The sequence below is a fragment of the Primulina eburnea genome, chromosome 9, assembly GCF_022965805.1.
Source record: "Primulina eburnea isolate SZY01 chromosome 9, ASM2296580v1, whole genome shotgun sequence".
In the NCBI taxonomy this organism is placed as follows: Eukaryota; Viridiplantae; Streptophyta; class Magnoliopsida; order Lamiales; family Gesneriaceae; genus Primulina; species Primulina eburnea.
Window position 1 is genome coordinate 25,936,875 of NC_133109.1, and position 24,528 is coordinate 25,961,402.

Here is a 24,528-nt window from a genome sequence, read left to right on the forward strand (position 1 = left end):
TGCCCCATCAGTTATGGCAATAGAAGTGTTTGCCTTTAATATTTTCATGGGTCCGTATGTAATAACGTACCACATGTCATCGTCTTGTGCTGCTAGATGAGCCCGCATTCTGATTTTCCAATCATCAAAATCCTCTCTGGAGAACATTGGAATTTTGTTAAATGAAGATATGGTAATTAGTTTGTATATTGGAATATTCAGGAACAAGATTCAACTGCTCTGATACGAGTTGATAGGATCGGGTAAAGGTGACACGGTTTTTAGAAAAATGAGAGGGTTGAATAAACATTAACAATTTTCACAACCTTTTCTCTTTTTATCAGTCAGTCTAGTGATAAACCGATACTCGAAAATCAATCACTTAACAATAAAAGTGCGGAAATAAACAGAATAATAGATAGAATAAAACTGAAATAAGAAGACACAAGATTTCATGTATGTTCGGAGATTTCAAACGCTCATACGTCACCTCTTCTAGTTGATCGATACAAAGGGTTGTACAGACCCACTTCAGTTTTGGACTTAACAATGTCAAACTGAAACTCTTAGTTACAAACCAATTTACAGTACTCAATTGGACTGAAATAATTTAGCACAAATGATCTTTTCGAGTCAAGTATTGTGATAATAACAGTTTGTGCTTGTAAGCTCGAAATATAGCCTTAAATGCTATGAATGTATAAAATAAGCGTGAGCTTTGAAATTTGCAAAGATTTCAGCAGAGTAACAATTCAGTTGATAGAATAGTATATCGATCGGGTTGATTCACAGAGTTTCTCAGCTGCTCTTCTCTTCTATTTATAGGCTTTGCCTCCAACGGTATTATTGAAAATATTGAATACGATTTGAAACTTTCTATCCATTATTTGCCACGTCAATATTCTTCAGACAGTCGTACACTGTAGTTTTTCTGAAATTCGGTGATCCCACTATTTGTTGCAGTCAGCTTTTGTATAGTTGTCGGTTGAACGTCTTTTTCCTTAACTGATGACTTGTACTGCTGAAAGATCAGCTGATAGGATGTAGCTGATAAGCTCACAACTGATTGTAGTAACTGATCAATTCCAACTGATCAGTCAGTTGTCTTCGTAGTTCAGTTTGCTAGCCCAGTTGTCTTTGAAAATCTGCGTACAAATCTTCAGTTATAGGCAATCGATAGTTTGCGTATTTTAGATCAGTTTCTATCAGTCTTTTTGATCAGTTAGTTCAATCTACTAAACGTTCAATTTGTCAAACTTCCGAAATTCAGTTTCTAACATACTTGATTGTACTTCATCTGTTATAACCAAATATAAATTGCCAACAACAATATATCATTCATGTCATGCCACTTTTCGTCTGTGATTTCTTTAGGTCTATCTCCAATAGCCACCAAACAATTCTTCTTTCTTAAAACTGCTTGTATTTTTATTTTTCACAGCATAAAATTGTTCTCATTGAACTTTGTTATCTTTCCATCGTTATGTCTATAACAATTTAGTAGATTGAACAAAATAATTTTGATTAATAAAAAATATCAAAAAACTCTTTTCTGATGTAGAAGATCAGTGCTGCAACCATAGAGCATACTCGAAATTTTAGAAATTTTAAATCAAAACTCTTATATAACTTATTGGTCTTCTGTGCGATATCTTCAGATATAAATATAAAAATAAAATATAAAATTGGAAACCGAGATTTACGTGTTTTACACGTAAAAATTGTTAGAAAAAAATCACAGATAAAATGAAAAAATTTCACTATGATATTTTATGGTATACAACTGCTTATTGTGTTCCAAAAAGAACACACTCTTTAAATATAGGAGAACAATCACCTCACAAATATTATAGAACAACAAACTCAGATAAAAAATAAGAAGAGATGTTCGAGAGAAAAGCATAACAGATTTCTTTTTGAGATACCTTGAAAGAGCCGAATGATGATGCATCATCTCAGTAAAATTTTATCCGGATGATAAGATCCAAATTTTTTGTCAGTCAACCATCTTCAACGAACAATGCTCCCACCTAATTCAATTAATTTGCCAACAAAACACAAGAAATCTAACCGTGTCATGATCCAACATACTTGTAAGCACAGAAGGATTCTATTGTGGACATCGTATAATCTTTCAATAATTATCTGATATAAGCCCCCAACAATCAGAGTGCATCTGAATTTTTATCATAAATTTTTAAACTGAATCAAGGGCAAGTAATCAAATATACTGCATACACTTATGCTGACAAGTGACAAGGGAACCCCGTTGATATTTCCAGAATCCAAAGGAGATGGCGAGGCCCAAAAGTACGATCTTCCAGCATCAAAGTTAACATGGGAACTCAGCTTTGAGCCGATGATGGGGAAGCTTACGGATGATGCTGTTGTTAAAGAATATGTATCTCAGCTGTCTAAAGTTCTTGACGTGTATGAAGCACAATCGGCACATTCCAAGTACTTGGCAGGAAAAATTTTCACTCTAGCGGATCTCGATCATCTCCAAACATTAAGCTACTTGATGGGGACAAGCGAGAAAGCAGTTTTTGATTCACGTGCTCATGTCAGAGCTTGGTGTGAGGATATCTTGGAAAGGGCCGCTTGGGAAAGGGTTGTTGGCATGAAAAACAACCAGTAAGTCATAGGGTCTTCATCTTTGATTCTTTATGTTTAGTCGTTGTGGCTTCTCATCCTATCACTCTCTGTTTTGCTTCCAATTTCCCGTTTCAAACCTTCAACAAGAATCTCGTGGAAAGAATCTGCGCATGATATAATGTCTAGCTTACAGCTCTTTTTTCTGAAATTTGAATAAGGATCTTGATTCATAATTTCATATTCTGATCAGAGATGTATGACAAAATATCGATTCATATTGAGAAATGGATATCGAGTTTTGTTTAGTGCAACAAAATACATGAAGGACGAAAATATTTTCAGCAGCATTCCCCAAGATGTAGTACTATTAGTTTCTGTAAGGCAGGTAAACCTTGATTTTTCGGACACCATTCATGGAGCCCTTCTCCTTCACAATTCCTTAACAGGAAAATCGTATGGAAATTGCGATTTTAATCTTTGATAGTTACCTTGTGCATTCATTTAAGCATTATTCCTGTCTAGAGTAACAGTTCCAAGCAACTATACATATAACGTGTGGCTTTTAGAAAAAGAAAGGCCATTTTTTTATTACCAAAATGCACTCACATGTTTCCTAGGCTGACTACCATCCACTTTCTAAATGTTGTACCATGGCATCAAAATTCATAACCTGGCACAAGCACTAACACAAGGTCCATGCACCCTGGTGCATATATGCCATAAAATTCCCTGTTAAACTAGATCAACTATGTAACAGATTTCTTTCACATGCCTTCAATCAAATTTATGAAAAAACTTGCCTACACATGACAAACTGGATGCAGCAATAAGCTGATTCTATTGTCCCAATATCCTATTCAAGTGAATGCAGAAATAATGCATTATATCAGAATGTTGAAATTCTGGGCACAGTAATTTTCCATCGTGCTATATTTTCACACCAGAAACACAAAAGGCTGACTTACCGAAGAAGGTTTTCTCTCTCTCCCAAACAGCATAGAAAACAAACACGTCAGGCCAACCACTGAACACTGACTCCCTTGTGTACATGTTCAACTGAACTGCTACCCACGCGCTTCTTTGGTCCCCTCACTTTCATCAAGTTCCTAACTTTCTCTACATCACTCCATCTTTCCATTGCTGCGTACAAATTAGACAACACAACATAATAAGCACTATTCTCAGGCTCCAACTCCACAAGTTTCCAAGCAGCAATCTCACTCAGTTCCAGGTTAGTTTGAGCTCTACAACCAGAAAGTAGAGCTCCCCAAATACTCACAGTAGACTCAAAAGGCATCTCAATGATCATTTTATGAGCCTCTTCCAAGCACCCAGAACGTGCTAAAACATCTACCATACAAGCGTAATGTCTAACATCTGGTGAAAACCCATATTTTCCATCAACCAATGAAGAAAATATCCGCCGCCCCATATGTACAAAACCCGAATGCACACAAGCACACAGCACCGCAATTAAAGTGACCTCATCAGGTTTAAGACCTTGTTCTTGTTCCATCCTGAAAAACCATGTAACAGCTTCCTTACCATTATTAGCCAGAGCTAGCCCTTTAATTACCGTGTTCCATGTGAACACATTCTTCTCATTCATTTGGCCAAAAACCCACAAACCCTTGTCGATTTTGCCACACTTCATGTACATATCGATCAAAGAAGTACCCAAAATCACATCCAATTCCCATTTACTTCTCTTTACAAATTCATGTAACCAAATTCCCATATCCAGCGCCCCAAAATCAGCACACACAGCCAAAACATTCACCACTGTCACCTGATTAGGCATCACACCTTCGCCTTTCATCCTCTCAAACGCAATCAAAGCGTCATCCAACTTCCCAGCTTCCCTAAATCCAGAAATCATAACCGTCCACGACACAACGTCTATCTGTGGCATTTCATCAAATACTTGCCCGCACAAACCCATTTCCCCAACCGCAGCATATAAACTCATCAATGCATTCCCAACATAAATATCACCCAAAAAACTCAACTTGATCACCTGGGCATGCACCAAAGTTCCTTCTTTCACCAACTTCAAGTCCGCCAATGCCTTGAGCACAAAAGGGAAAGTGTAATTATTGAAAATAATAGAATTCCTGTGCATGTATGAATACAGGCTAAGCGCGTTACGAGGAGTGGTGGAATGAGAGAACAGTTTCAGAAAGGTGTTGCAGATGAAAGTGTGCGGTCTTGAGAGGTTGCTGGTGTAGAGGGGCAAGGCGTTGGAGTGGAGGAGGTCTAAGGAATGGCAGGCGGTGATGAAGCGGTGGGCGACGGTGGTGTTGACGTGAAGACGAGAGAGGACGAGCTGAGCTTGAATTTGTCGGAGGTGTTGGGGAGTGGAGCCATGATCTAACAGGTGGATGATTTTGCTTGCCGTTGGTTTCAGATTTTGTGGGCTCATGTTACATTCAGACATCTGCATCCTTTCGATTATCATGGATTCATTCTTAGAAAATTAGGAGGTTTGTTGTGCTAAAGATTTCCTTCGAGTAATCTTCAACTATACAATCTATTCCTAAAATTTATTTTAATATAAATTAACACTAAAATAACATGATTTCTACATCAAATTTAACATTTATCTCCAACTCATTTAATTCAAATATTACACCAAAATAAATATTCTCGAAATTACTTTTATTTTCCATATATTTACAAATATTCCTTTAAGACCATCTCGATTTTTAGACTCTTTTAAAAGATGATGTGATATGATATATAATTTTTTTTATTTTTAAAAAAAATATTATTCACATTTTATCAATCAATTTATATAGTATAAAAATAAAAATATATCATTGATTTTGAATATAATATTGATAAGTTATTAGAGAAATACGAAGATGAATACGAAGGATTATATATTTAGATAAAAAAAATCTTTGTGGGTGGCCGTGGGTCTACCATTTACCTCGTTTTAGAATAGTGATGGTTTGATCATCTAGCATGCATACTTAAAATGATGATTCTTTCTTGAAATCATATGTATTTCAAAAGAGAGTGGGTCTCATGTGAGACCGTCTCACGGATTTTAATCTGTGAGACGGGTCAACCCTACCCATATTCACAATAAAAAGTAATACTCTTAGCATAAAAAGTAATACTTTTTCATGGATAGCCCAAATAAGAGATCCGTCTCACGAATAAGACCCGTGAGACCGTCTCACACAAATTTTTGTCTTCAAAAGATTACAAGGATAACGAGAGCATCCGATAATTTTTTTTTTTTTGAAATAAAGTATTTAGAAAAATGATATCGTAAGAGTAAGCTTCAAATTAATGACATCAATTTAAAAAAACATTAATTTCGTATTGTTTCATTGTATTTTTACATATGCTCTTATAACCATTATTTATCAAATTTTCGTCACTCTTATTTAGATGTAATTAAATATAAATTAAGGTTAAAACAAAATACATTTTCAGCATTTGCCATAGATATCGATTATAAAAATATCGTTTTATAATCCGTCATTTAAAATTTTTAAGGTGGTTTAGGTTATAAAAAGATAAAATTGAAGTAAATAGAAGATGGTCGAGAGCGTTGTACCCACGTGTCCCGCCTTGTCGCCATTGCGCGCCACCTCTCATAGCCACGAAGCTTCTCTCCAATATAAAATCTTGCGGATAAACTTCCTTCCCTCAATAAAACCCCACCACCTGGAAATCCTTGGTTTGCAATATAGTTTCAGTTCTTCTCCATTAATCTCCATTACTCTATTTCAATGGCTTCCAGCGATCTCAAACATCGAGCTACAGAGAAAGATGAGTCGAACGTCATCGACGCCACCCCCCCTTCAGATCTCAGCTCCAGTAAACCGAAGAGAAAAGGTATGGCTAGGCGCGGCTTCCGCTCCTTGGCTATAGCCATCGCCTTCCCTATCTCCCTCGCCGTCCTCGTCATCTACCTCTTCGGCTCCACAAATCGCTTCGGCAACATAGAGAAACCTTTTTACATCCCTCCCCTCTGGTCGCTCCACCTCGCGTGTCTCACATCCTCCTTGCTGTCAGGCCTCTCGTCTTGGCTTGTCTGGGCCGACCACGGCTTCCACCGCCGCCCAGTGGCACTGTATCTCTACATGGCTCAACTGGGGCTCAGCCTCGGGTGGTACCCGATCGTGTTAGGCGCCGGTGCTGTGAGAGTTGGATTGGCGCTCTGCGCACTGCTGTTTGTGTCGCTGGTCGGGAGTTGGCGGACTTTCAAGATTCTGAATCCGATTGCCGGTGATCTTTTCGTGCCGTGTCTGGTGGCGGCGCTGTTTCCAGCTGCTGTGAATTACAGGCTTTTGAATTATCAGTGAGCGAGAAAGGAATTGTGTGGGGATGTTTTGCTTTTTCCAACTTGTTTGAACATGAAATTGTGTTGTAGTATAATAAAGAGTGATGGACTATCGAAGGAAATCGATGTTGAATTATATGATACTGTACTATAATACAATATATTTTATAATGTCTTATATTATCATGTTATGTTAAAATACAGCAGTATTTTTATTTAATGAAAAATATTATAAAGATTTATTTTAATAAGTTTGTATATTTTGACGTCATCATCATATTTATTTTCTAATTTTTTCAAGATGGCAAAATATTTTTTTATTTTTATCTAAAATTTGAAATTTTAAATTTAATCATTGTGTTATTTTTAATATTAAAAATATATTTAATTAAAAAATTTACATTAAAAATATTAAATATTTGTAACGGGTTTGAGATTAGTTGGTATTAATAATGATGATGATCATGATATATCATTTTGATTATTTACGTAATTTATGTTGCTAATTTATGTTGGTCCTACGTATGGAATTTGAGATAATAAAATTTGAAAATAAAGAATAAACTGGATACCAATAATTATGTGGAAAACTCCTAAAAATTATTGGGGTAAAAACCACGGACAAGATGAAAAGAATTTCCACTATAATATTTTGTGGTGTACAACTCACTCACTTTATTTTTAAAGAGAACATACATTCTCTTAATACAAGAGAATAAAACACCTCACAAATAATATAGAACTAAGTACTCAAATGTTTATAAGATATGAGAAAACTCAAAAAATAGATGATTTCAGAATGAATCAGAGTTAGTGTGAATACGCGTATAAAGCGCGTATTCAGTCTTCAGTCTTCAAATCCTGCTGTAACTTGTGACAAATAATTCATTTAATACATTTCAAAGAAAACACATTTCTTTGCCTCATTAAATGTACATCTGTCGACATTCTCTCACTTGGAGATTTGATTGAGAATCAAACACATCTCCACGCATCATTTCAATCTTGCCATTACATGCTGCTTACGTTTCTGCTAGACCACTTGAGGATGTACACAACTCAAACTTATCAGTGTTTACTGGCTTGGTCAGAAAATTCAGCTATGTTGTCCTACGATGGATCTTCTGCATATCCATGCTTCTTTCTTCTACTACTTCCCGTACAAAGTGAAATTGGACTCTAATGTGTTTTTTCCTGAAATGAAAGATTGGATTCCTTGCAATGTGCAAGGCACTTTGACTGTCACAAAACAAAGGAACATTATCTTGTTTGTATCTGATCTCCTCCAATATTGATCCATATTGCATCCTTGCAAGCTTAAGTAGCTGCCATATATTTTGCCTCCGTTGTAGATAACGCCACAACTGTTTGCAATTTTGAAACCCATCTTATTGCTCCCCCTGCAAGTGTAAACACATAACCAGTAGTAGATTTTCTCTTATCAGGATCACCTGCATAATCTGAATCGACATAGCCCCTGAGTGTAAAATCTGATCCTCCATAACATAATGCAGCATTCGATGTACCCTTAATGTATCTAAGGATTCTCTTAACAGTGCTCCAATACTCTCGTCCAGGATTCGCCATATACCGACTAATTGCTCCCATTTCTTGAGCAATGTCCGGTCTTGTACATATCATAGTGAACATCAAACTTCCCACTGCTGCTGCATATGGTACTCGAGACATCTCCATACTCTCTGCTTAACTGCTAGGACACATCTTGGAGGATAACTTGAAGTAAACAGGAAGAGAGATCGATATTGGCTTACAATTTTGCATGTTGAAGCGTTAAGCGTTGCAAGACTTTCTTCAAATAATTTTTCTGGGAAAGCCAAATCTTTCTGTTGCTTCTGTCTCGGTGAACTTGCATCCCTAGAATATTGTTTGCTGGTTCCAAGTCCTTCATATCAAATTCCCTAGCCAAATGTGCCTTCAATCCTTAGATCTGATCTTTGTTGGGGCCTGCTACCAACATGTCGTCCACATACAACAGCAAAATGATATAATCATCATCAGACCTCTTGAAATATGTACAAGGGTCTGCACTCAGTCTGTTGTATCCAAGGCTCGTGATATAGGAATCAAATCTCTTGTACCAACACCTCGGCGCCTGTTTGAGACCGTACAGAGATTTGTCAACCTGCAAACCAAGTTCTCTTTGCCTTTTTCCACAAAACCTTCTGGCTGGAGCATATAGATTTCTTCTTCAAGATCTCCATGAAGAAATGCCGTTTTCACATCTAGCTGTTCTAGATGTAGGTCAAACACCGCACACAATTCCAACACTACTCTGACTGTTGTAAGCCGAACCACATGATAAAATATCTCATTGAAGTCAATGCATTCTTTCTGAGCATACCCTTTTACCACCAACCTAGCATGATACTGCTCCACTAGGTTATTGCCATCACGCTTGATCTTATAGACAAGTCTGTTTCCAATGGCTTTCCTCTCTTGTGGTAGTGTAACAAGATCCCAAGATTTATTCCTGTCTAATGCCTCCAATTCTTCTTGCATTGCTATCATCCACAAGGATACATCTGAGCTTTGAGTAGCCTCATGAAAACTCGATGGCTCACCATCCTCTGATAATAGACAATATGAAATGTTGCTTTCAGTGACATAATCTGAAAGCCAACCTGGTGGTCTTCTGTGTGAGGTCCGGGGCCGAAGAGGGCGGGGGGTGATCGCCGGTGCCATGAGGTGGCACGGACAATGAGCGGCTCCTGCAGGCTTCTAGGTGGAGGGAACATGAATGAACCGTTCTTACACCGAAAGGAGAGGGATTCCGAGACTGTTCAATGTAATGGACTGTACAGTTGAAGAGGGCTTAAAAGATTTGATTGATACTACTCATATCACGAAGGTGCATTTTCTTTTCGGTAGCTCATCACATAAAAATTCTAAAGTTAAGCGTGCTTGACTTGGGGCAATTTTGGGATGGGTGACCTCCTGGGAAGTTTCCCATGGTGCGTGTGAGTGAGGACATAAGCACGCTGGAAAGACCCGTCTTGATACAGTGAGGACAGTCATCGAATCTGGGGCGTTACAAGTGGTATCAGAGCCGACCTCTCCGAGTACGGGGTGGTTCGGGGACGAACCAAGCGGAAGCTGGTGGGCATGTGAGGCCCGGGGCCGAAGAGGGCGGGGGGTGATGGTGGGAGTCCTTGCTTGCAAGGACTCCTCCCTGACCTTCGGTCCGAGTCCTAGCATGGCTAGGACTCTCCTCCTGACTCACCCGTACCCTTGGCTAGCCCCTGGACAAGCCAACCAAGCCCCAGACCCGGCAACTTGAAGAACCCGAATCCCTCCCCTCTTGACAGCAGTAGTACGCTAGTTGGTTCATGCGCCTGCCGAGTTTTGTGATGTTAGGGGTGCGTGTGTGTGTCTCTAGAACATGCAAAACCCTCCCTTAATCTTACCTATGTCATGGCAGCCCTTAAACAATACCCACACATGATTTAGGAATCAAAAACTTTGCTTAACAATTCATATTATGATCAAAAACGAAAATACATAAAAGTGACACTTGTTTTCATGCTTTTCATGCATAAAAGAATACTATGATGTAACAGATGAGAAAAGGAGATTATGGCGTGCCTTTGTGTTACATACGCACGAAATTTTGTTTACGATTGCGAAGAACGGGCGAGAACCGCGGCTATCATCTTCCTTAGCTTTCTACCGAAATTTTTCCTTCAAAAGTGTGGTGTGTGCACAGCCGTGAGTTGTAGGGTTGGGATAGAGAGTTTTCAGAATAAAGAAAAGGTGTGGCCGATTCTTTTCTTTCTAGAGTAGGGTTTGTGATTTTAATTAACACTTTAAATAGTAGATTAATCCCTAACTAGACCTTAGGCCTAATAAGCCATTAAATTAGGCTCATTAGTCTATTTAGGATTTAATTAAATTAATAACAAAGTTTTCTTTAATTAAAAATGTGAATTTATTAGCCGGGTTGCCAAAACGCTTGTATTTTATTTGAAAAACCAACACCGATAAAATTTACGTCCCGGCGTATAAAATCACCTCAAAACCCTTTATTTTCAAAAATACTAAAAATGTTATGTTATCCATGATTTTTATAAAGTTGTGTTAATGAAATACGTTGAAGGAAGTGAAGTGATTGTGACTAGTTCGTTAATAATGGCGATGTCGTGAGCGTGATGGTCCCAGTGGGAGCCTGACGATCGTGTTTCCATTATTACGGACATGAGGTTATGAGGTTTGAGATAAGAATAGGAATATCGTGAGGGGAGAAGGCCCCAGAGGGAGCCCATTTATGGGAGAAGACCCCAGAGGGAGCCCCGATGAAACGTACCGTACTTTTTACCATTCAAAATTTGCGGAAAAATTAAAATTTTTCTTAAACATAAAATTTCATACGGTCATCACTTGTCATTTAACTTAATAATATTAAAATCAACATTCTCAACTAAAATTTTCCAACAAAGTACTTATTTCAAATCTTCTGACATCCAACATAAAAACATAATATTTTAAAGTTTTCATAAAACATAAACATAGTGGTCCTCGGATTTAGCCTTCCGCTCAGTCCAAGCCTGCCCCTTGGTCGCCACCTCCTGTCTCCTCATCAACATACTCACCTGCATCGATCAAGTCTAGTGAGTCTAAAGACTCAACACGTATAAACTGGGAATAACGAGTATTACATAATAAAACCACATACAACTTCAAAATATAACATATATACTTGAAACTTAAACTTTGCGTAATAAACTTGAACTCTTAATAAACTTAAACTTTCATAATAACTTTGAACTCTCATAAACTTCTTTGAACTTGAACATACATACTTTGAAACTTGAACTTGCATAATAACTTGAACTTTCATAAACTTGAGCTTTGCATAAACTTTGAACATACATGCATACATAATATGACGTGCCATCACATAAACTTTTCTTTAAACATGCTTTCATACTTCAACATACTTAACTTCATCATTTTTCGTAGAGGATGTTTCAAAGCAAGTGACCCATAACATAATAAATATCTGATCAGACAAACCACAGTACTGGGCTGACAGGGACGTATCCACTGCCACATACATAAGATCCCCGTTCATAATTTAACGGGCTGGTTGGTCCCCGTTCATAATTTAACGTTTTCCAACCACGATCTAACCCGTTCATAATTTAACGGGGTGGAGAGGTCCTCGGCCACGTTCACCGACTTCCAAACCCATTCACTTTTTTGTCACAAGACATTTAGCATACCTCAAAAACTTCAAATATTTTCTTTGCACGTCATACATACTTACTTGGCGCTGAGGGATTCGTTGGATGTCAATCGTGTCGTTGCTGCAACATACTAACATGAATTCATAAGCTTTAAAGTGTACAACTTAAACGTAAAAGTCATGCTTAATCTCAAGCTAAATAAATTCTTAGAACATTCTATAATTTCTCACCACTTGACCTTGTAAAACATCAATGTTAAATCATAGCATAAAACCTCAAACCAAACCTTAAGTGATAAAATATTTATCCCAAAAACTGAAGCTACACGGACCCCGTACCCAGGTCAGGCCCCGGGTCCGTGTAGGTACTGCCTCATATGTGTCATGTAAAAGAAGGGGCACAGACCCCGTCCTTAGGTCCGTGTAGGGGTCCGTGTCTGTGCGTTTAAATATGTATCGAAGAAATGAGAAGGCACGAACCCCGTGCTAACCTCCGTCTCCGGGTCCGTGTCTGTCTGCCCAACGAATTATTTGATGAAAATTTTATGACATGTCTATTCTCCCAATTAACACATAACGCATCAAGATTCAACACTATGAGACCATTCTAGGACACCATAACAATGAACTAAACTTTTATAATCACCCTACAATTTATTCGACCCAAAAATACTGTCATTTATATTAAAGTTTATTTCTTACGACTTCTTAATAATTCAAGCTCTTAACGACATGAATCGAAACCTCAAAAATACTCTAAACATCATTACTAACTTTCTTATATGCAGCAACGATCACCCATCGATCCCCAACAAAGCCTGCAACATAAAAACTTCAAGAACACATTAAAATTCATAACTTTCTTGAAACACGATTTGAGCAGTCATACGAAAAACATCATAACTCACTCGTTTTAAATCTAAATAACTCTAATTTTATATCAAATCGAACGTATCAAAAATATCTACGTTTTTGTAGCTGAAAGTTTTCTCAAAATATATGCCGAAAAATTGCAGTTTTCGAAAGAACATCAAAACATGAGTTTTCGGATTTAATTTGAGCAGTCATACTAAAAACACCATAACTCACTTGTTTTTAATCCAAATAACTCGAATTTTATATCAAATAGAACGTATCAAAAAGATCTAAGTTTCTTTAGTTGAAAGTTTTCTCAAAATATGTACCGAAAAATTGCAGTTTTCGAATGAACATCAAAACAGGAATTTTCGGATCTAAAATTTGTTCAAAACATATTCAATACATTTCTTGCTCAAACTTCTACATCATATATACATTTTTATGCTTAAAAATAACTCAACACATAATATGACAGGATCGATGCAGCAAGAACAGATTATACGTGCCTTTTGATATTTAAAAATACCGTAATGATGATACCGAAGCGGAGACGAAGCGAGGCTTGATCCGGGACGAACGTGACTCGATTTTCTTGAAATAAACTTAATGAAATATTGTTGGAAATTTCAGAGGGAGAGGCAGCTGCTATGTGCTCAAGAACCCTCAATTTTCTTTCTTAAAAATTAAAAGTAAAATGAAGAGTAAGGAAAGGTGTATGTGTATATACTTGTACGTGTGTGTGAGATATATATATTGTTAGAAAAAGAGTTTAAAACAAACTTCTTTCTCCTTTAGTCAAATGAAATAATATAAATGTGTGGGAGTGTGTGATATACGTGTGTATATATATATATGTGGTGTATGTGTTCTTTTAATAATTGAATGTGTGTGTAGGTGTATGTGTGGAAGTCAATATGTGTGTGCGTGAGTTTACTAGTTTAGGGAAATAGATTTTTGCTTAAATATCCATTAACAATACTAATTAAAAATTAAAGACTAATTAAGTAGCTACTTAAAATACTAACTATATTATTAAATTAATTAAACATATAAATCCCTAAAAATCTCGAATAAATTTCCTTGGTAAAAAATAAAGTGCACCCTAGCAAAACTTTAAAAGTTTTAAAATGTTAAAAATCGCTAAATAAATAACTTAGGCTTTAAAAATGATGAAACTCAAATAAATTATTTAAATTAGGCTTTTTTTTTAAAAAAAATATTAAAACTCCATAACTCATTTAAAATGTCTCATACCTAACTTAAAGATTAAATACCACATTAATATTTACTAAAAATCGTCCCGGTCTCCTTTCCTCGATCCCGCATCGAATAATCGCCTGAAACATAAAACTCAAGAAAACATTTTAACTTGTAACTATTTAAATATAACTATTAAAATAATGTAAATTCTTAAATCATGAATTAAAACACAATCTAATGAAATAAGCATGCATTAAATCATTTAATATAAAACATAAGGAATTTAATAACTTGCACGCACTTGGTTCATATGGACTTAAAATTTTCGGGACTTCACAATCTATCCCCCTTAATTTGAATTTCGTCCCCGAAATTCGCTAATCCTCGGTAATCCAAAAGTTTAGATTCTTAATTCTAGTATTCCAAAAATCCATGCTACCGCTGCGCTACTCTGATAAATATTTAAGTCTTATGTTGTCTTTACGTCTCTTCAATCCGAATTAAATTTCCTACCAAAAACCTCATTTGCGATTCACAACTTATGGTAACTTAGTTTACTTTACTAAAATCTCGAATTCTGACTTTTCTTGTCGTTCTCAATATTAGAAATGGAGGTTCAACCTTATCGTATCTTACCTTCTTTATACTATACTTGTAATGTCAACGACCTATTACATTAGCATTTATGCAGTCCATCTTAAGAATTCTTTGCACCCAAAAAAAAAATTTTTACTGATCAACTCCTATCCTAGGCAATACAATTATAAGTTGAACATTTTTCTTACCTCATAATAATATTGGTCTACAACTCTTGAATCAATTCTTTACCTTACAATACCACCGTATGTAACTTAGTTATTTACAAATACGTCCCAAATATAAAATTGTTGTCAACCTTTAATTTCGAGTAAAATATCTAATATTATATACACCATATTTTACCATAAAATTATACAAATACATACATATACCAACGGTCATAAAACGGTAACTAACGGCTATATTTTTTTTTTCCTCTATAAATATCATCTCACAAATTCATTCAATCACTCCAACTTTCTCTTCTTCTCTAAAACTTATTCTCCATCAAATTTTTCGAAGACAAAGAAGATGGCTCTTGCAAAGTTATTTTTAATTATTTTAGTTATTATATTTACGATTCTTGTATTTATACGAGAATATCCTTCTCATGTTTTTTCTTTATTTTTAGGATTACTTGTAATTGTTGTTTATCCATTACTTTGTATTACAATCTACATTAATTAATAAAAAGTATCGTGATTTGCCGTACCACCATGGAAAACTTTTAGATTTCTTACTCAATAAAAATCTTAATATTCATTGATTAATAACTTATGTTGAACACCACTAATTCCCTTTTGTATTTATTTCACCCAAAATTTCGTATGATCAACTATACCATAAGTTTGAAATTTAATCTTACGCAACCCAAATAGTTTTGGATACATAATTCCAACACACATTCACTTATTCCCAAGTTTCTTCATATCTTAAAAAAAAAATTCTTAAGACAAAATGTCTACTTAAATCTTTTCATACATCTATCGAGTAACCTAACCATCGACCATACTCAAAATTCTAGAAAAAAATAAAATTCCAACAAAAGTATAGTCCTAGCTGTTAAGATCATTGATAAAAACTTATAACACATAAATCTTAAGTTCCCAAAAATTTTGCTAACTCATTGTCTACTCTTATAACTTAGTTAATTGAACAACTTTTACCTCAAATCGCTATCATTCTAAATTCTTAATTTGCCGCAACATTAATTCACTAGCGCCTAATTTTCAAGCCAAATATCAATTCATCTTACAACTCCCTTAATTACCATTTCTTATAATATTATAACCCAAATACTTCAATGTTCTAATGATCTCTTCGAGCTTAAATCCCCGAGATCTATATCATTTAAACCATTTAATTCTCATTTAACGCTAAACCAGTTCTCCCAATTTCTTAAAATTGTAGCATAAATTCTTAATTCCTAAAAAAATTTACCCAATTGTCCTAAATTTCAAAAATTCCACAATTACCCATAAGTTGTTGGCATTCTTAATTCTATCTTATAAATTTCTCGTAACATAAAGTTCGACAATCTTAAGCTTATTAAACCCAAAAATCAATTTCCATAACATGTCTTACATTTCTATTAATATTTAAAATCCCAAGTGTTCCTCAAAAGTTCGTATTTAATCCTCAAAAATTTCGGACTTTGCAAATTGGCCCTTAAAGTTCCCAAAATTTATATTTTTGGCCCTACAACTCTTTGAAATTTGCATCTTCATACCCATAAATTTTTCGACTTAACCCCATTAACCTTAAAATTCTTGAACTAAAAATTTAATCCCAAAATTTGATAAATTCGAAAATAATCCCTTAGAATATTGCTTTGCACTTAGGTTTTTAAAATTTTCAATTCGTGCAATTCAATCCTTAAATCCAACTGGGAAGACAATCATCCTAAATAAATTCTACGTCTTTATATTTCTAAAGATCGTCGTAGTCCCTAACCATTAATCCTTTAGTGGAGTTCTAAAAGAATCAACTCAGCTAACAACCATGAATCATCAGAAATTTCTTATAAAATCTACAAGTCCCAAAAGCATTCATCATTATCAAGTTTAACTTATGACCCATAAATATAACATCAGTACTACTAATCCAAAAATTAATATTGACAAATCATTTCTAACATTGACAAATCATTTCTAACTTTTCTCGACTCCCAAAAGCAAAGTTATTACTCATGTCCAAGTCCACCACACCAGCATGCAAGAAAATTAAATAATTTTCCATTTCATGTCGTATCATGCATAAAGATTTTAAAGATTCAATCTCGAATCACAACAACAGATAAATCTGCACTCTAAAAAGTATGTCATGTAAACATACAAGTGATAGTATTTAAAACATGCACATGCTGAAATCATAACTTCATGCTTACTACTTAAAAGACTTTAAAACTTTAAAACTTACAGACTTGAGGTGTGACTTCGTGAGCTTCTTGCGACTGACAGTAGGCATAACCCTTTACAAGAACACGGCTCTGATACCAACTGAAATGTACCTTACTTTTTACCATTCAAAATTTGCGGAAAAATTAAAAATTTTCTTAAACATAAAATTTCATACGGTCGTCACTTGTCATTTAACTTAATAATATTAAAATCAACATTCCCAACTAAAATTTTCCAACAAAGTACTTATTTCAAATCTTCTGACATCCAACATAAAAACATAATATTTTAAAGTTTTCATAAAACATAAACATAGTGGTCCTCGGATTTAGCCTTCCGCTCAGTCCAAGCCTGCCCCTTGGTCGCCACCTCCTGTCTCCTCATCAACATACTCACCTGCATCGATCAAGTCTAGTGAGTCTAAAGACTCAACACGTATAAACTGGGAATAACGAGTATTACATAATAAAACCACATACAACTTCAAAATATAACATATATACTTGAAACTTAAACTTTGCGTAATAAACTTGAACTCTTAATAAACTTAAACTTTCATAATAACTTTGAACTCTCATAAACTTCTTTGAACTTGAACATACATACTTTGAAACTTGAACTTGCATAATAACTTGAACTTTCATAAACTTGAGCTTTGCATAAACTTTGAACATACATGCATACATAATATGACGTGCCATCACATAAACTTTTCTTTAAACATGCTTTCATACTTCAACATACTTAACTTCATCATTTTTCGTAGAAGATGTTTCAAAGCAAGTGACCCATAACATAATAAATATCTGATCAGACAAACCACAGTACTGGGCTGATAGGGACGTATCCACTGCCACATACATAAGATCCCCGTTCATAATTTAACGGGCTGGTTGGTCCCCGTTCATAATTTAACGTTTTCCAACCACGATCTAACCCGTTCATAATTTAACTGGGTGGAGAGGTCCTCGGCCACGTTCACCGACTTCCAAACCCATTTACTTTTTTGTCACAAGACATTTAGCATACCTCAAAAACTTCAAATATTTTCTTTGCACGTCATACATACTTACTTGGCGCTGAGGGATTCGTTGGATGTCAATCGTGTCGTTGTTGCAACATACTAACATGAATTCATAAGCTTTAAAGTGTACAACTTAAACGTAAAAGTCATGCTTAATCTCAAGCTAAATAAATTCTTAGAACATTCTATAATTTCTCACCACTTGACCTTGTAAAACATCAATGTTAAATCATAGCATAAAACCTCAAACCAAACCTTAAGTGATAAAATATTTATCCCAAAAACTGAAGCTACACGGACCCCGTACCCAGGTCAGGCCCCGGGTCCGTGTAGGTACTGCCTCATATGTGTCATGTAAAAGAAGGGGCACAGACCCCGTCCTTAGGTCCGTGTAGGGGTCCGTGTCTGTGCGTTTAAATATGTATCGAAGAAATGAGAAGGCACGAACCCCGTGCTAACCTCCGTCTCCGGGTCCGTGTCTGTCTGCCCAACGAATTATTTGATGAAAATTTTATGACATGTCTATTCTCCCAATTAACACATAACGCATCAAGATTCAACACTATGAGACCATTCTAGGACACCATAACAATGAACTAAACTTTTATAATCACCCTACAATTTATTCGACCCAAAAATACTGTCATTTATATTAAAGTTTATTTCTTACGACTTCTTAATAATTCAAGCTCTTAACGACATGAATCGAAACCTCAAAAATACTCTAAACATCATTACTAACTTTCTTATATGCAGCAACGATCACCCATCGATCCCCAACAAAGCCTGCAACATAAAAACTTCAAGAACACATTAAAATTCATAACTTTCTTGAAACACGATTTGAGCAGTCATACGAAAAACATCATAACTCACTCGTTTTAAATCTAAATAACTCTAATTTTATATCAAATCGAACGTATCAAAAATATCTACGTTTTTGTAGCTGAAAGTTTTCTCAAAATATATGCCGAAAAATTGCAGTTTTCGAAAGAACATCAAAACATGAGTTTTCGGATTTAATTTGAGCAGTCATACTAAAAACACCATAACTCACTTGTTTTTAATCCAAATAACTCGAATTTTATATCAAATCGAACGTATCAAAAAGATCTAAGTTTCTTTAGTTGAAAGTTTTCTCAAAATATGTACCGAAAAATTGCAGTTTTCGAATGAACATCAAAACAGGAATTTTCGGATCTAAAATTTGTTCAAAACATATTCAATACATTTCTTGCTCAAACTTCTACATCATATATACATTTTTATGCTTAAAAATAACTCAACACATAATATGACAGGATCGATGCAGCAAGAACAGATTATACGTGCCTTTTGATATTTAAAAATACCGTAACGATGATACCGAAGCGGAGACGAAGCGAGGCTTGATCCGGGACGAACGTGACTCGATTTTCTTGAAATAAACTTAATGAAATATTGTTGGAAATTTCAGAGGGAGAGGCAGCTGCTATGTGCTCAAGAACCCTCAATTTTCTTTCTTAAAAATTAAAAGTAAAATGAAGAGTAAGGAAAGGTGTATGTGTATATACTTGTACGTGTGTGTGAGATATATATATTGTTAGAAAAAGAGTTTAAAACAAACTTCTTTCTCCTTTAGTCAAATGAAATAATATAAATGTGTGGGAGTGTGTGATATACGTGTGTATATATATATATGTGGTGTATGTGTTCTTTTAATAATTGAATGTGTGTGTAGGTGTATGTGTGGAAGTCAATATGTGTGTGCGTGAGTTTACTAGTTTAGGGAAATAGATTTTTGCTTAAATATCCATTAACAATACTAATTAAAAATTAAAGACTAATTAAGTAGCTACTTAAAATACTAACTATATTATTAAATTAATTAAACATATAAATCCCTAAAAATCTCGAATAAATTTCCTTGGTAAAAAATAAAGTGCACCCTAGCAAAACTTTAAAAGTTTTAAAATGTTAAAAATCGCTAAATAAATAACTTAGGCTTTAAAAATGATGAAACTCAAATAAATTATTTAAATTAGGCTTTTTTTAAAAAAAAAATATTAAAACTCCATAACTCATTTAAAATGTCTCATACCTAACTTAAAGATTAAATACCACATTAATATTTACTAAAAATTGTCCCGGTCTCCTTTCCTCGATCCCGCATCGAATAATCGCCTGAAACATAAAACTCAAGAAAACATTTTAACTTGTAACTATTTAAATATAACTATTAAAATAATGTAAATTCTTAAATCATGAATTAAAACACAATCTAATGAAATAAGCATGCATTAAATCATTTAATATAATACATAAGGAATTTAATAACTTGCACGCACTTGGTTCATATGGACTTAAAATTTTCGGGACTTCACACCCGACGATCGTATTTCTATTCAATAATGCTTGGCCAGGGCCCAGTTGACCGGTGAGAGTGTTGCTGGTGTCCCCCGCCGCCCAGTACTGTGGTTACATGTAGATGGATCCATCGACTTTTGAGGTTTGAGGAAAGTCACAGTTAACGATCTGAATTCAACAAAGGAAAAAGGAAAAATGTTTATGTCATGTCATGTTGAGGAAAAAGGAAAAAATTTAAGGTTTATGAAATGCATCATGAAAATATTTATGAAAATATTTATGTTTAAATTTATGCATCTTCATGAAAACGTTATTTTAAAGACAAGTATTTTTCACCGTTATATGTTGACTGTATTACGTATTACTCGTTATAAAGATTATGGTGTGTTGAGTCTTTAGACTCACTAGGTGTGATGGATGCAGGTGGTATTGAGGGAGGACTTGATGAGTGATTTGACTAGACTGAAGGCGCACACAACCCGAGAACCAGCGCTACATTTTCCGCATTACGCTTTATGATTTAAGTTAAAGATTTTTAAGATTATTTATTTATGCTTTGAGAGATTTTTTGAGAGATGTAGTATGGGCGTTACTTTTCAAATTATTGCTTTTTAGGTTTGGTAAAACAGTAGACGATTTTACTTTATAACTATTTCACTTGAACTTTTAGATACTAGTTGATTGAGGTTTTATTCTAGAAGGGCAAAATATTTTATAAAAAAATATTTTCATGTGTTATATGTAGGAATGTAAATGAGCCGAGCCGAGCCGAGCCGAGCCGAGCCGAGCCGAACAGTATCAGGCTCGGGCTCGGCTCGTTAAACTATTTTCTCGGCTCGGGCTCTGGCTCGGGCTCGGGCTCGGGCTCGGGCTCGGCTCGGGCTCGTTACGAGCCTTTGGTTTGAAGCTCGGGCTCGGCTCGTTAATGGCTCGTTTATCTTGTTTAATGAGCCTGGCTCGGGTTCGACTCGTTAAACAATCTCGTTAAGCGAGCTCGTTTCTGCTCCGAATCCAACTCCAAACCACAAAGTTATGCAGAAGCGGCATTCAATGAAAGAATCTTCAAATCTACGTTCATCTCCAATTCAATACTACCCTTATTACAATACAGCAGAAAGGCCTTATTTGAAGAAGAGTTCCAGATCATATGTCAATGGTGTTAGAATTAGTCCCGTTTTGAATATTCCTCCTACTTACATTGCTAAAGGTACAGTAATAATTTCTTTGGGATCGGTTCTTTTTTCTAATGATCAAATAAGAAAAAAACAACTTAATTAAACCCTACAACCTAATAGGAATTCAACATGATAAAACATAAAAGAATTACCAGAGCATGAATGAGCTTGCTGTTCTTGCCTCGCTCCCTCGTGAACCCAACTTGAACAACCTAATAGGAATTCAACAAGATAAAACATAAAAGATATTTAAATTAAAACAAACAAACAAACTTCACCAATTCAATGATAAACATTCGATGGTAATGACCTTAATTCAAATGAATCTCTTTAAGCCCCGAATTTTCCTTTTACATACAAGCACAAAAATTCAAAATGTTAGAATTAACCAACCTAAATTAATAGAAAATAACACATATCTAATAAAGACACAATTAAATTAAATATCAATTTACTTACATTTTCTTTTCTCTTGACTTGGTACCGAGCACGTAATTAATCTTCTGCACAAAGCAACATCTGAACCGTATCCACTCTCAAATTGGCACGATATGAATCAATAACTCTACCACCAGCGCTGAAAGCCGATTCAGAAGCGACAGAAGTTATTGGAATTGATAGTACATCACATGCCATCTTTGACAAAATCCTAAACTTTAAGTTGTTCATCTTCCACCATGACAATGCATCAAATTCATCATCTTCTTCACACAATACAACCCCTTCCTCAAAGTACACTTCAAGTTCAGACTTCACTTGCTCCAAACTATCAACATTCTTAATATAGTTGGCAAATGCTGTCCTCACTTTACCCTTTCCTTTTGCACTAACAATACTTGAAACACTAGAACTTTCTTTCTGAGCATCACCTGAAACATCCTTTTCACCAACATTATTTTTGTGAGCATCAACATATTCACGATACAACAAACGCAATGTCTCACGAACTGTAACGATGTTCTCAATTGCATCAACTTCAGAATAGATTTCTGGAAAACACCATTCAATCAACTTCATCTTATTCCTTGGATCTAATACAGCTGCCATAGAAATTAACAAGTTACAGTGACCCCAATACTTGTCGAATTTAGTCTTCATGTTGTTAACCATATATTTCATGAAACTACCTTCACCCATACTTGTATTATTCAATAACCTCTTTATGTTATAAAGTTCAGGTAGAAACAAATTTGAAGTTGGATATTCTGAACCTGAAAAATGTAGATAACTATATTAGATATTCAGACAATAAACAATTTTATTAAGAAACAAGATTCAATTTTAATATTATTACTTGAAATGATGTGAGTAACTTCATTAAATTCTTGAAGAAAAGAACAAACTACACGGACTTTCTCCCAATCCTCCTCACTTGGCAAAGTGTTATAAGTAGGATCCCTTTGTTGATATCTTGGGAAGACGTCCTTGAACTCTAGAGCAGTAGACAACATGCAATATGTTGCATTCCACCTAGTGCAACAATCCATTACTAGTTTCTTTGAAGATAATTGCAACTGTTTTGCAATTTCACTGAAAATATTAAGACGAAACTCTGAGGCAGATATGTGTTTCACACTCTCACGCACATTGGAAATAATATTTTTTATCTCCGAAAGCCCATCTTGTGCCAAAAGATTCAAGATATGCGCACAACATCTCACATGAAACAATTTTCCACCGAGAGGAAGATTGTTTTTATAAGAGAGATTCTCTTTCAACATCCGAATAGCTACATCATTGTATGTAGCATTATCAACTGTGATTGTCCACACCTTGTTTTCAATTCCCCATTCAACCAAACACTTATTCAACACATCACAAACAACTATACCTGTATGAGGTGGGGGGACATCACAAAAATTCAAATTCCGCTTTTGCAAATTCCAACTGGAGTCCACATAATGACAAGTGACAACCATATATGAAATTTTCTGATCAGACCTCCATAAATCCGTAGTCACACTGACCCTATTTATGTCCTTTAATTCTGCCACTAATTTTTTCTTGTCTATTTCATAAGAAGTAATACAATCTTTCTTGGCAGTGGCACGACTGATTTTTTGATAATGTGGACTAGAATTCTTCATCAGTAAGTTGAACAATTCATACTCTGCAAAGACGAATGGCAATTCATGAACAATAATCATGTGAGAGACAATCTCCCTGATCTTCGCATGATCGTATCTGAAATTCTGAACTGCATTAACAGATTCTGACTCCGACATGGTTGTGCTTATACTTATACTTTTTTGTCCTTTCTCGTTCATCCGCTTCCTCATACAACTTCTGCTATGCCTAAGTAAATGTGATGTAGGACCAGACTTAGTATATGTCATTCGATGTTTGCAATGAATACATTCAGCCTTTATCAACCCATCTGAAAGAATAATCTCTTTAAAATCAATCCATACAGGAGATGTGCGTTTCCTTTTCTTCGGGGCATATGGATTATCACCTTCATCTTGAATATTATCAAGTTCAACCACAGCCTTGCTTTGAGAAGTGTCATTGGTATCATTGGCACTTGGTTGAACTCCTCCCACAACAGGAGTTGTGCATGATTCTTGAGCAGATGATGTGTTTGGAGTCGACATGTTTGGAGCTGATGAACAACAATAAATACATTAATTAGTACCAACAGATTACAGTACTCATAATATTGCATTCAACCAATCCACCCAGCTCGTACAGAAAACACTCTTTAATACGGTGAAATAAACTAGTTACTGTTACCCTCATTGCAATAATCAAGAATACAGAAACATGCCGTATCTACAAAAACAGACGTTAAGGGAAACAAGAAAATCTCATGCAGCCAGAGTTTTAAACAGAAACTGGACTCTATATGACAATATGAGTTTCTTAAGTAG

General features: G+C 35.3%; 4 protein-coding genes and 2 long non-coding RNA genes across 7 annotated transcripts; 2 read left to right on the forward strand and 4 right to left on the reverse strand.

Annotated features, from left to right (window-relative positions):
* Positions 1-470: 470 nt before the first annotated feature.
* On the reverse strand, positions 471-2,217 carry LOC140841388 (uncharacterized). Its single transcript, XR_012120145.1, has 3 exons — positions 1,905-2,217; positions 874-1,124; positions 471-781 (listed from the first exon to the last, which is right to left on the reverse strand). It is a non-coding gene; the product is annotated as an uncharacterized lncRNA (long non-coding RNA).
* Positions 2,218-2,221: 4 nt separating this feature from the next.
* On the forward strand, positions 2,222-2,617 carry LOC140840829 (glutathione S-transferase PARB-like). The gene has a single exon (XM_073207995.1). The coding sequence runs from the start codon at positions 2,222-2,224 to the stop codon at positions 2,615-2,617; it is 396 nt and encodes a 131-aa protein (XP_073064096.1).
* LOC140841387 (pentatricopeptide repeat-containing protein At5g66520-like) lies at positions 2,531-5,069 on the reverse strand. Of its 2 annotated transcripts, none has more exons than XM_073208753.1 (2): positions 3,540-5,069; positions 2,531-2,738 (listed from the first exon to the last, which is right to left on the reverse strand). In XM_073208753.1, the coding sequence occupies exon 1, from the start codon at positions 5,030-5,032 to the stop codon at positions 3,587-3,589; it is 1,446 nt and encodes a 481-aa protein (XP_073064854.1). In that variant the 5' UTR covers positions 5,033-5,069; the 3' UTR covers positions 2,531-2,738; positions 3,540-3,586. The 2 variants fall into 2 exon arrangements, with proteins under 2 accessions (XP_073064854.1, XP_073064855.1); XM_073208754.1 differs by having other exon boundaries at positions 2,617-2,816.
* A 1,152-nt stretch (positions 5,070-6,221) lies between these two features.
* Positions 6,222-7,057, forward strand: LOC140840463 (translocator protein homolog). Its single transcript, XM_073207649.1, has one exon. The coding sequence runs from the start codon at positions 6,321-6,323 to the stop codon at positions 6,894-6,896; it is 576 nt and encodes a 191-aa protein (XP_073063750.1). The 5' UTR covers positions 6,222-6,320; the 3' UTR covers positions 6,897-7,057.
* A 14,571-nt stretch (positions 7,058-21,628) lies between these two features.
* On the reverse strand, positions 21,629-22,203 carry LOC140840464 (uncharacterized). Its single transcript, XR_012119998.1, has 3 exons — positions 22,118-22,203; positions 21,969-22,005; positions 21,629-21,870 (listed from the first exon to the last, which is right to left on the reverse strand). It is a non-coding gene; the product is annotated as an uncharacterized lncRNA (long non-coding RNA).
* Positions 22,204-22,223: 20 nt separating this feature from the next.
* LOC140840830 (zinc finger BED domain-containing protein RICESLEEPER 2-like) lies at positions 22,224-24,252 on the reverse strand. The gene is made up of 4 exons (XM_073207996.1): positions 22,953-24,252; positions 22,786-22,869; positions 22,283-22,698; positions 22,224-22,235 (listed from the first exon to the last, which is right to left on the reverse strand). The coding sequence occupies exons 1-4, from the start codon at positions 24,250-24,252 to the stop codon at positions 22,224-22,226; spliced, it is 1,812 nt and encodes a 603-aa protein (XP_073064097.1).
* Between the last annotated feature and the right edge of the window lie 276 nt (positions 24,253-24,528).

What these genes read in the sequence shown, in the direction of transcription:
- LOC140841387 (XM_073208753.1), bottom strand. Translation starts at nt 5,032, where the DNA reads ATGATAATCGAAAGGATGCAGATGTCTGAATGTAACATGAGCCCACAA.
- LOC140840830 (XM_073207996.1), bottom strand. Translation starts at nt 24,252, where the DNA reads ATGTCGACTCCAAACACATCATCTGCTCAAGAATCATGCACAACTCCT. An exon ending in AGTTACTCACATCATTTCAA is followed by an intron (nt 22,870 to 22,952) that starts GTAATAATATTA and finishes TACATTTTTCAG; the next exon opens with GTTCAGAATATCCAACTTCA. An exon ending in TAATACAAGTATGGGTGAAG is followed by an intron (nt 22,699 to 22,785) that starts GTAGTTTCATGA and finishes TTTCTATGGCAG; the next exon opens with CTGTATTAGATCCAAGGAAT.
- LOC140840829 (XM_073207995.1), top strand. Translation starts at nt 2,222, where the DNA reads ATGCTGACAAGTGACAAGGGAACCCCGTTGATATTTCCAGAATCCAAA.
- LOC140840463 (XM_073207649.1), top strand. Translation starts at nt 6,321, where the DNA reads ATGGCTTCCAGCGATCTCAAACATCGAGCTACAGAGAAAGATGAGTCG.